The sequence below is a fragment of the Coregonus clupeaformis genome, chromosome 15 (assembly GCF_020615455.1).
Source record: "Coregonus clupeaformis isolate EN_2021a chromosome 15, ASM2061545v1, whole genome shotgun sequence".
Taxonomy (NCBI): domain Eukaryota; kingdom Metazoa; phylum Chordata; class Actinopteri; order Salmoniformes; family Salmonidae; genus Coregonus; species Coregonus clupeaformis.
The window spans coordinates 17,588,796-17,601,295 of record NC_059206.1 but is presented as its reverse complement, the minus strand read 5'-3'; the positions used below and the strand labels follow the sequence as shown (position 1 = coordinate 17,601,295).

Here is a 12,500-nt window from a genome sequence, read left to right as displayed (position 1 = left end):
TGCATAGACTAAGATACAGTAGAATAGTATAGAATACAGTATATACATATGAGATGAGTAATGCAAGATCTGTAAACATTATTAAAGTGACTAGTGTAATGTTTATTAAAGTGGCCAGTGATTTCTAATCAATGTATATAGGCAGCAGCCTCTAATGTGTTAGTGAAGGCTATTTAACAGTCTGATGGCCTTGAGATAGAATATGTTTTTCAGTCTCTCGGTCCCAGCTTTAATGCACCTGTACTGACCTTGCCTTCTGGATGATAGCGGGGTGATTGTTGTCCTTGATTATCTTTTTGGCCTTCCTGTGACATCGGGTGCTGTAGGTGTCCTGGAGGGCTGGTACAAGTCCATTTACTCCATACCAGCCATTACAATGAGCCTGTCCTCCTATAGCTCCTCCCACCAGCCTCCACAGACATAGAACACACACATTGATAGAGAAGTATCAGATACAGATTAGATCTATTTAGAGACATCAGAAAACCAGGAGTGGAGCTGGAAAAGAAATGGTAGCAACCTATTACTAATTGCTGAACTGTGCCTGACTTTGCAGTGAACAAAGCCTGTTGTACAAATGTGCCTTTACCTGATATCCTTCTCTCTCTCTCTCTCTCTCTCTCTCTCTCTCTCTCTCTCTCTCTCTCTCTCTCTCTCTCTCTCTCTCTCTCTCCTGCTCTCTCTCTCTCTCTCTCTCTCTCTCTCCTGCTCTCTCTCTCTCTCTCTCTCTCTCTCTCTCTCTCTCTCTCTCTCTCTCTCTCTCTCTCTCGCTCTCTCTCTCTCTCTCTCTCTCTCTCTCTCTCTCTCTCTCTCTCTCTCCCTGCTCTCTCTCTCTCTCTCTCTCTCTCTCTCTCTCTCTCTCTCTCTCTCTCTCTCTCTCTCTCTCTCTCTCTCTCTCTCTCTCTCTCTCTCTCTCTCTCCTGCTCTCTATCTCTCTATCTATCTCTTCCTTCTCTCAGCAGAATCGCCCCCTGAGAGAACGGGCCGCAGACGGAGTATGCCCGGTAGCGCCCCGGACAAGACCATACCACCCATGGAACCTGCCGCTGCCACGCCCTTCAGAGTCACTGTGAGGACTGACCTACTGGACTGTGTGTGTGTGTGTGTGTGTGTGTCTGTGCGTGCGTGGGGCTGGGTGATATATCGTATATATAATGATATGTTCATACAGTGCTAAATAAATGAAATGTTCTACATATAGGACTGCTTCACTGTTTTGTCCTAGTTTATGAGTATAAAATAATCAGAATGGTGAAAGCCCAGTAAAACTACTTCATGTGTTGCCATCCTAGGGTCATGCACTACTCATGAAACATGTATAGAACTTTCATTATTCAGAAACATAAAACACCGTCAAATAACCCCATACCGCCCAGGCCTACGTGTGCAGCAAGCATGTGACAAATAGAGAGACAGAAAGAGAAAACAGAGGAGAGTCTATCAGACAGAGAGAAAGGTAGGGAGAATACAGTAGCCTATACGATGTTAGATCAGTGTGAATAACAGTCTGGTCTGGTCTCCAGATGGCCCTATGCCAGTCTGAAACTCATTGACCTTCTACATAAGATCCATTCTGAAGGCACTCTTTGATGTACAGGATATGTGCAGTTACTGACGTTTCAGTCCTTTGTGGAACAGATCTGTGGTAAAATAGGCCTAATTTCCTTTTCTCTTTACATGGGTTCTCTTGGGTGACTCACAGTATAACACTGTTGGATACTGCACACACACACACACACACTAACACACACACAGACAGACACACACAGACACACACACACACACACACACACACACACACACACACACACACACACACACACACTAACACTAACACACACACACACTGTGCTTCTGTCTGTCAATCATCATTTATCTCTAAATGAACACTGAGTCAGTTCTCACCATGTTTTATTCAATAAATAATAACAGCTAATTAATAAACTGCAGAAATCCACTGAGTCATCAATTAGTAGTTCATTACTTATTAGCAGAGCACATCCCCATCAATTAGAGATTGGAGAGTGGAGTAAAGATGAGAGTGGAGAGGAGGATCTCTGGGTAAACTGTAAACTGTCATCAGAATACATTCAGGATGTATATTCATGGCTGAACCAATGGAAATGCTTCACTATCCACTGCAGAACTATTTGATTGGTTCATACGGAGAATCATTCTATAGACTGAGAACATACTGTAGAGCAGCTCCACTCATGTTTGTTACTAAGGACTCGAACTTCATCAAACTGTAGCTGATGTAGTTTTCTCTCTCTCTCATTCTCCCTCCATCTCTCTCTCAATGCCAAACCCCTCCACTTCACACCATGTGTCCACAGAATACTAGTACTGCCTGTTGACTGTACCTATAAAGATCATTTCTGTGTCTGACACTAGCTGTGTGTACTAGAAGCCATATTAAAACACATTAATGCCAACGGAGCGTCGCTCGGTTGCTGGACCTCCCACAGAGTGAGACTGAAGTGTGTTTTATGAACTAAGCTACTGTTTTACACCAGGTTTTATGAGCAAATAAAGCAACTGCAGATTGGCTTGTTGAGTGTATGAACAGAGAATAGTGGTCTGGTTGTACATGTAGAGGAAGTGTTGTGTGGCAAGGGATTACGCATGCTGTGGCTAAACACATATGCTGTGTGTGTGTGCGAGAGAGAATAGGTGAGAGAGAGAGAGAGAGAGAGAGAGAGAGAGAGAGAGAGAGAGAGAGAGAGAGAGAGAGAGAGAGAGAGAGAGAGAGAGAGAGAGAGAGAGAGAGAGAGAGAGAGAGAGAGAGAGAGAGAGAGAGAGAGAGAGAGAGAGAGAGAGAGAGAGAGAGAGAGAGAGAGAGAGAGAGAGAGAGAGAGAGAGAGAGAGAGAGAGAAGGAAAGAGCCAAAGGAGAAAAAGATAGTTAGAGTGCGACACAGAGGAGTCAGACAGACAGAGAGTAGACTCAATATTGATTGAACGTCAGTTAAGCTGCTCTCTGCACTCTCAAGAGAGGAGAGGAAAGGAGAGAACGAGAGAAGAAGAGGCAAGGAAAGGAGAGAATGAGAGAGGAGAGGAGTAAAATTGATCAGATTAAGTCATTGTGTCTCGCCATAAAGTCACGTGACCACTTATCTCTCTCCTGAGGCTTTATGGGTAAGTTCATTACGTTTCTGTATGGATATGATATAATAGTGGTAGCGGGTAGAGGGAACCTGACCCCTTAGGCACAGATCTAGGATCAGTTTACCAAACTCAAACCATCACTTAAGCCATAAGTAAGAAAATCTCAAACCTGACATAGAATTAGAGCAACTTTATACCCCTTCAATATGGCCGCCATAGATTGAACGTCTGTATAACTGCAGACTGTGCCATCTGATTGTCAATACACTGCCCTCTTCTGGCAAGTAAGAGTTCTGCCCACTTTTCCCCACTGCATTTACTTTGATGCAATGTAGTGTGTGTGTCTGTGTGCGTGCGTGTGTGTGTGTGTGCATGCGTGTGTGCGTGTGTGTGTTTGTGTGTTGGTGTGTGTGTGCGTGTGTGACCACTGTCTCCCATTCCATGTACAAGATGCTGCAATTGGCGAGGACATTCTCACCTTTACTGTTAAGGCAAGGCTGCCAATTCTACCCACAAAATACAACCTAGCACTGTGGTACCCTGCAAACTATGATCCATTATGTGTTTTACACCCAGAGATAAATGTAATGGAGTCTCTTGCGCATGTAGTTAATGGTTGCCGTTCATACGAAGACCTGTACAGATGAAGTCGGAAGTTTACATACACTTTAGCCAAATACATTTAAACTCAGTTTTTCACAATTCCTGACATTTAATCCTAGTAAAGATTCCCTGTCTTAGGTCAGTTAGGATCAACACTTTATTTTAAGAATGTGAAATGTCAGAATAATAGTAGAGAGAAGGATTTATTTCAGCTTTTATTTCTTTCATCACATTCCCAGTGGGTCAGAAGTTGACATACACTCAATTAGTATTTGGTAGCATTGCCTTTAAATTGTTTAACTTGGGTCAAACGTTTCGGGTAGCCTTCCACAAGATTCCCACAATAAGTTGGGTGAATTTTGGCCCATTCCTCCTGACAGAGCTGGTGTAACTGAGTCAGGTTTGTAGGCCTCCTTGCTCGCACACGCTTTTTCAGTTCTGCCCACAACTTTTCTATAGGATTGAGGTCAGGGCTTTGTGATGGCTACTCCAATACCTTGACTTTGTTGTCCTTAAATCATTTTGCCACAACTTTGGAAGTATGCTTGGGGTCATTGTCCATTCGGAAGACCCATTTGCGACCAAGCTTTAACTTCCTGACTGATGTCTTGAGATGTTGCTTCAATATATCCACATCATTTTCCTTCCTCATAATGCAATCTATTTTGTGAAGTGCACCAGTCCCTCCTGCAGCAAAGCACCCCCACAGCATGATCCTGCCACCCCCGTGCTTCACGGTTGGGATGGTGTTCTTCGGCTTGCAAGCAACACCCTTTTTCCTCCAAACATAACGATGGTCATTATGGGCAAACAGTCAGGGGCGGCCTGTTCAATAGGGCGATATGGGCGACGCACTGCCAAACGGGAAAAGGAAGGGATTTTTTTTCTAATCAATTATATCACGGCAACAGTAGTTATCAGTGTTGTAATCTATACGTCTGATCTGCCACAGTGCCACACTGCCACTAAATGTCGAATCAGGCTAAAGTCGGTGCTTCAAATGGCTCCCCCTCTTTTGGGGCGATTTCAGTCAGGTTGAAAATCGCCCAGAAGTCTCTCATAGCCTCTAATGTAAAATCTATTTTTTTCAAATTTCAGAGCCTTCAATACAATCTCTATGGGTGTCTGAGGGCTTGCACTTACGCGCTCGTCATACGTAACGTAACGTAACCATGAACGTAACTGAGAAAAGAGCGGATTGTGTCTTTGAAAGAAGTTCCTTTTTGTCGGCGAACAAATGAAGATAAATTGGCAACGAAACAATTAGGACCTCCCAGACCAAATTTAATAATTCAACAGGTTTCTACTAAAGGCGGAAAGTCCTACACCCGAGGATTTTCCAAAAATTGGTACGAACGGAAAAATAACATTGCCACTCAACTTGATGAGGGATACAGGCTAGCTGTCCGCCGCCACAACGATGAGGTTAGTGTTGATAATCACAAGTTTACTGGAGAACTGAGACCAAGTAGAGACTTTGGACAGGGTGGATATGGTATAATAAAGGCAGTTTATTCAGAGGTAAAGATATCTGGAATCGCGTGCACGGACCCGTTCGTCAAACTCTTAGGGAGCTATAAATTAAGCCCCATTACTTACCATATGAGATAAGAGAAATTGCTGCAGCTACATATATTTTACATCCTGGCCCTACATAGTTCACTATTTGCATCACTTACCAAAATATTACATGTGGTCATATATGCTTGGAAAGTGGAGATGCCATAGAACGTCAAAAAAGTAAACATTGCTGGAGACACATTGCCGTTTTGGAGAAGACATCGCGTTTGCTAGCGAAGAGATTTGTTGTGGCAAATGAACTTGGGCTGGGAATTGCCAGGAACCTCACGATAAGATATATGCATCAGCATTGCGAGTCTCATGATTCTATACGTATTGCGATTCGATACTGTGATTTTATTGCGCACCATATGTCTGTTGCAGAGGGATCAGAAAGCCATGAGAACGAAGTTTTGATCAGTCATGGAAATAAAAGTGCTGAAAACAAATTGGCTCCCAATGTGAAAAGATTGAGAACAAGCTATGAAGGAACAATAATGGTGTTTTGGTGCAGGTACAGCCAACTAGCGCTAAAATATTGCGATATTGTCAATACAGTATATCGTAAAGTATCACTATGTAACTCGATTTCTTTCACCCCAATCCCTCAAATTAACGGTAAATAACTGAATTGTTTGCCCCACATTTAGCTAAGATGATTAATGCTAAAATGTTTTATTTAGTTAGCAGTCGCATCTACAATAGTTTACTGTCAATAACATGTCTCCAAAAATGACGTGGTGTCTCCAATTGTGTTGACATTTTACAATTGCGATGCGCATCCATGAGTATCCACTTTCTGTAGCTCAGCTGGTAGAGCATGGCGCTTGTAACGCCAAGGTAGTGGGTTCGATCCCCGGGACCACCCATACACAAAAATGTATGCACGCATGACTGTAAGTCGCTTTGGATAAAAGCGTCTGCTAAATGGCATATTATTATTATTATCTGAAGAGAGCCCCGAAACATTGTGTGCAGACATTTTATGCAATAAATGAAGTAGGTTGAATCTAGTAGTTCTGATCTTCTGATTGGTCCTGATGAGTTGGGCGAGGTCCCCTCCAGGCTACTGTCACTGTTGCATTGGCTCTGAGTCGGGTTCTCTGTCTTCAAATGTTCAGCCTAAGAGAGGGGATTTTTGTGTGTGTGTGTGTGTGTGTGTGTGTTTAACAGTGATGATGTGTGTGTGTGTGTGTGTGTGTGTGTGTGTGTGTGTGTGTGTTTTAACAGTGATGATGTGTGTGTGTGTGTGTTTTGTGTGTGTGTGTGTGTGTCCTCAGAGCAAGAACTCGTGAGTTGGAAGAACTGAGAGGCCTATGGCGTGGGTGTTGTCCTTGGCCACCTGCTGACAAGGCTGACAAGATAGGACCCTTTTGTCCATTGTTATTGGATAGGAACAGAACTTATAACCAGCTCCTGACCTAAATAGATCTTAGCACAACATTTTACTCAACATATCATATTCCATATTCACTATAACAAATATATTTACTACGACATTAGCAAGAACCGCCACATCCTCAGCCGGCTAATCCAGTGTGTGAAGTTTTGCGGAGTGTTTGAGTTAGCTTTGCGAGGCAAAGATGAAACTGAGGGCTCCACCAACCCTGGTAAGCCAACACTTTTGAGATCAGTCAATAAATGCTTCTGGTATTGACTTATATGCTGCCCCTGTCTTCATGTTGTTGCTGGACATATCTTTTTTAAAATGTGTGTAGGTCACCTAAATCATCAGAAAAATTGCCCCCCCTGAGAATTTTTTCAGGAGCCGCCACTGCAAACAGTTCTATTTTTGTTTCATCAGACCAGAGGACATTTCTCCAAAAAGTATGATCTTTGTCCCCATGTGCAGTTGCAAACCGTAGTCTGGCTTTTTTATGGCGGTTTTGGAGCAGTGGCTTCTTCCTTGCTGAGCGGCCTTTCAGGTTATGTCGCTATAGGACTCGTTTTACTGTGGATATAGATACATTTGTACCTGTTTCCTCCAGCATCTTCACAATGTCCTTTGCTGTTGTTCTGGGATTGATTTGCACTTTTCGCACAAAGTACGTTCATCTCTAGGAGACAGAACGCGTCTCCTTCCTGAGCGGTATACCAGGCTGCGTGGTCCCATGGTGTTTATACTTGCTTACTATTGTTTGTACAGATGAACGTGGTACCTTCAGGCGTTTGGAAATTGCACCCAAGGATGAACCAGACTTGTGGAGGTCTACATTTAGTTTTCTGAGGTCTTGGCTGATTTCTTTTGATTTTCCCATGTCAAGCAAAGAGGCACTGAGTTTGAAGGTAGGCCTTGAAATACATCCACAGGTACACCTCCAATTGACTCAAATGATGTCAATTAGCCTATCAGAAGCTTCTAAAGCAAATACATCATTTTCTGGAATTTTCCAAGCTGTTTAAAGGTACAGTCAACTTTGTAAACTTCTGACCCACTGGAATTATGATACAGTGAATTATAAGTGAAATAATCTGTCTGTAAACAATTGAGTTTACAAAGTAGGTGTCCTAACCGACTTCCCAAAACTATAGTTTGTTAACAAGAAATGTATGGAGTGGTTGAAAAACAAGTTTTAATGACTCCAATCTAAGTGTATGTAAACTTCCGACTTCAACTGTATAGGCCATAACTGCCTTGTCGACCTGGTAGCTATTGAGATGAGACAGGTGGTCTCACCAACAGCACACATTCACAAACATTCTCTTGTCAGAGGAGCCTGGTTTGATATTGATGATGATGTATATTGTTGTTGTGGGAGGAGGCCAGAGGGAGGTGCTAATTCTGGAAGTGGGCTGCTCATTCGACTGTTACATTGCAGGCTTTTGCAAACAGTCTCATCAAATAGCAGCCCCTCATATCACAACTACGCAGCCTGGGATACAGATGCAGGTTGGTTGATATTTGGCAGTTTGGGCCACACACATAAGCTTACTGTACATGGCCTGCAGATTGCCTAGACCAAAGCAAGGCAGCTGGCTAGGTACTGCTCTGTTTCTGTGGTTATGGGCAGCCTAGCTGTGTGGAGGGAAAGGTGCTTTTTGTTCCTGTGTGTGTCCTTGTGTCAACGACCCTTGAAATTGTTGAGCCCTTTGTGATGTAATGTGATTTAAGTGGATTTTTTAAAGTATTTAGTGTGTGTGTGTGTGTGTGTGTGTGTGTGTGTGTGTGTGTGTGTGTGTGTGTGTGTGTGTGTGTGTGTGTGTGTGTGTGTGTGTGTGTGTGTGTGTGTGTGTGTGTGTGTGTGTGTGTCAGTAACTAAGCATGCTGTGACGGGTGTCCCCTCTGTTCAAACAAAACCAAAGTGAAAAAACTGCTGGCACAGAGGGAGCAGGAGCACAGATACAAAGACACACACACACACACACACACACACACACACACACACACCGCATGAGTGGAGCACACACACATACTACACTAACTTGGAATGAGTCTTCTCAGACATTCTGAAAATATTCAGACCCCTTCACTTCCACATTTTGTTACATTACAGCCTTATTCTGAAACAGATGTAATTTTTTTCCCCCTCATCAATCTACACACAATACCCCATAATGACAAAGTCAAAAGAGGTTTTTTGAAATGTTTGCAAAAAATGTAAATATCACATTTACATAAGTATTCAGACCCTTTACTCAATACTTTGTTGAAGCACCTCTGGCAGCGATTACAGCCTTGAGTCTTCTTGGGTATGATGATACAAGTTTGGCACACCTATATTTGGGGAGTTTCTCCCATTCTTTCCTGCAGATCCTCTCAAGCTCTGTCAGGTTGGTTGGGGAGCATCGCTGCACTGCTGTTTTCAGGTCTCTTCAGAGATGTTCGATCGGGTTCAAGTCCGTGCTCTGGCTGGGCCACTCAAGGGCATTCATGGACTTGTCCCGAAGCCACTCCTTCATTGTCATGGCTGTGTGCTTAGGGTCGCTGTCCTTTTGGAAGGTGAACCTTCACCCAAGTCTGAGGTCCTGAGCACTCTGGAGCAGGCTTTCATCAAGGATCTCTCTCTGTACTTTGTTCCGTTCATCTTACCCTCGATCCTGACTAGTGTCCCAGTCCCTGCTGCTGAAAAACATCCCCACAGCATGATGCTGCCACCACCATGCTTCACCGTAGGGACGGTATTGGCCAGGTGATGAGCGGTGCCTGGTTTCCTCCAGTCGTGACGCTTGGCATTCAGGCCAAAGAGTTCAATGTTGGTTTCATCAGACCAGAGAATGTTGTTTCTCATGGTCTGAGAGTCCTTTAGGTGCCTTTTGGCAAACTCCAAGCGGGCTGTCATGTGCCTTTTCCTGAGGAGTGGCTTCCGTCTGGCCACTCTACCATAAAGGCCTGATTGGTGGAATGCTGCAGAGATGGTTGTCCTTCTGGAAGGTTCTCCCATCTCCACAGAGGAACTCTGGAGCTCTGTCAGAGTGACCATTGGGTTCTTGGTCACCTCCCTGACCAAGACTCTTCTCCCCCGATTGCTCAGTTTGGCTGGGTGGCCAGCTCTAGGAAGAGTCTTGGTGTTTCCAAACTTCTTCCATTTAAGAATTATGGAGGCCACTGTGTTCTTGGGGACCTTCTATGCTGCAGATATTTTTTGGTACCCTTTCCCAGATCTGTGCCCCAACATCTCGGAGCTCTATGGACAATTCCTTCGACCTCATGGCTTGGTTTTTGCTCTGACATGCACTGTCAACTGTGGGACCTTATATAGACAGGTGTGTGCCTTTACAAATCATGTCCAATCAATTGAATTTACCACAGGTGGACTCCAATCAAGTTGTAGAAACATCTCAAGGATGATCAATGGAAACAGGATGCACCTGAGCTCAATTTCGAGTCTCATAGCAAAGGGACTGAATACTTATGTAAATAAGGTATTTCATTTTTAAATTTTTAATACATTTGAAAAATGTTCTAAAATCCTGTTTTTGCTTTGTCATTATGGGGTATTGTGTGTAGATTGATGTGACATTTTAAATTCTTTATCCATTTTTGAATAAGGCTGTAACGTAACAAAATGTGGAAAAAGTGAAGGGGTCTGAATAGTTTCAGAATGCACTGTATGTGTGAACAAATCCATATGGTTATATTATTGTGTATTCTAGTACCTTGCCATAGGTTACTATCTAGGTTTTGGTACTCTTGTGTACTGCAAGTCCTCACTGGGTTTTTTAGCTCTATTCTCTGCAATGTTGTTTATCACCTGGTGTGTGAGATTCGTACACACACACTTGACGGTGTGTTAACATGACTGTGTGTTATTGGCTTGTCACTGGCATGTTATCATAATGAGAACCACAGTCTAGGAGAACATGTGTCATAATAATTCATGGAAAGGCGTTGGTCAGTGAACGCCATATTATCCAATAATTTACTGTTAACGGTCACGTCCATGTTTTATGTCTTGTGCATAAATTTACTAGGTGTCTTGCATGAGAAACTGCTCTTTTGCTAAGAAGCTATTTTAGTTTATTTTTGTCTAAGGTACTTAATTTTTACCCAGAAATAATTTCATATTGAGATAAAAACAACTGCATTGGACCTTTAATGTGGATCTGGTCTGTGGGGTCAGAGAGAACCAGACAGTGCCAACCAGCACACACATAAATTATTATACAACACTTATGAACCATGGAGATGCTAGGAGGGAGGTGGTCCTTACTGCGCTCTCTATCACTCCTTCTCTCTTGTTCATTTCTCTCTCTATCACTCCTTCTCTCTTGTTCATTTCTCTCTCTATCACTCCTTCTCTCTTGTTCATTTCTCTCTCTATCACTCCTTCTCTCTTGTTCATTTCTCTCTCTATCACTCCTTCTCTCTTGTTCATTTCTCTCTCTATCACTCCTCTCTTGTTCATTTCTCTCTCTATCACTCCTTCTCTCTTGTTCATTTCTCTCTCTATCACTCCTTCTCTCTTGTTCATTTCTCTCTCTATCACTCCTCCTCTTGTTCATTTCTCTCTCTATCACTCATTTCTTTCTCTCTCCTTTCTCTCATTCTCTCTCTATCACTCCTTTCTTTTCGGCTCTGTCATAATGAACATGCCCCTGTCCTTCATCCATTCTCCTCTCTCTCTCTCTTCTTCTTCTTCTTCTTCTTCTTCTTCTTCTTCTTCTTCTTCTTCTTCTTCTTCTTCTTCTTCTTCTTCTTCTTCTTCTTCTTCTTCTTCTTCTTCTTCTTCTTCTTCTTCTTCTTCTTCTTCTTCTTCTTCATTCTATCTCCATCCCCCTCTATTCGTGCTCCAGCTCCTCTTTATTGCCTTATTTTCTATCTCTCTCTCTTTGCTCATCCCTCTCTGTCCTACACTCTCTAATTTTCTCGATTTTCTGCCTTTTCTCAGCTCTACTTCTACCCTCTCTCTCCTCTTTCTTCGCACCTCTCCTCTCTCCTCTCTTCTGTGTGTGTGTGTGTGTGTGATATTGACAGGTGCAGCTAGATGGATGGTTCACCTGGGCAGTGTAGTGTCCATAGTTCCCAGGGGCTCAGATGTGAGATATATGCTGTTCTAATAGAGGTACAAGTCAGTTGTATTGAACAGAGTGGGAGAGTACAGTATAGGCTCCTGTTCTGTATGGTCTTAGCCCTCTCCTATAGTCCTCCACTGCTGTGTCTGTCTGGATGACAAGTGCACTGTGCAACACACTCAAATCCAATATGAGTTTGAGAGAGGGAAGCGAGAGGAGGAATAGTGGTTGAAAAATAACCTGTCATCCAGACAGACACAGACAGACACAGAGAGAGAGAGAGAGAGAGAGAGAGAGAGAGAGAGAGAGAGAGAGAGAGAGAGAGAGAGAGAGAGAGAGGGGCTAGTGCAGTCCTACATTCTCACAGGGGAAAGCAGATCGCCTTGTGGCCTAGAATTACTTTAGAAGGTTATAGTGTGTGTTTAACATTATACAACCAACCCGTAGCCAACCATCCCTCCAACCAGTGTTCACTATGTGAGAGGAAACCTCTCTCCCTCTCTCTCTCTCCTTTTTGTGAATATTCTGATTGGCCGGTGAAACTAAATTAAGATGCCAACGTCATTACTGCCAGGCGGTAACTATTCAAGGTGAATGGTCTGACTCACTACCCTATTTAGGATTACTCCATTCCTTACGCTGCACACACACACACATACACACACACACACACACACACGTTTGTTTTACTATCCTTGTGGGGACCAAACAATTGATTCCCATTGAAAATCCTATTTTCCCTAACCCCTAAACCTAACCCTAACCCATAACCTAACCC

The 12,500-nt window shown here is 43.2% G+C and overlaps 1 protein-coding gene across 7 annotated transcripts in view; it reads left to right on the top strand.

Moving 5' to 3' along the window:
* The window catches only part of LOC121582699 (disabled homolog 2-interacting protein-like), a 203,612-nt gene that overhangs the window by 67,332 nt on the left and 123,780 nt on the right, over positions 1 to 12,500 (top strand). For 3 of the 7 annotated variants that reach the window (XM_041898710.1, XM_041898711.1, XM_041898707.1), the window contains one exon: positions 963 to 1,069. The exons of 1 other annotated variant lie outside the window; for it this stretch is intronic. In XM_041898710.1, coding sequence (XP_041754644.1) covers positions 998 to 1,069 — 72 coding nt within the window. In that variant the 5' untranslated portion in view covers positions 963 to 997. Of the gene's footprint in view, positions 1 to 959; positions 1,070 to 12,500 lie in introns of all 7 variants that reach the window. 3 more of the 7 variants (XM_041898709.1, XM_041898708.1, XM_041898706.1) reach the window with 1 other exon arrangement.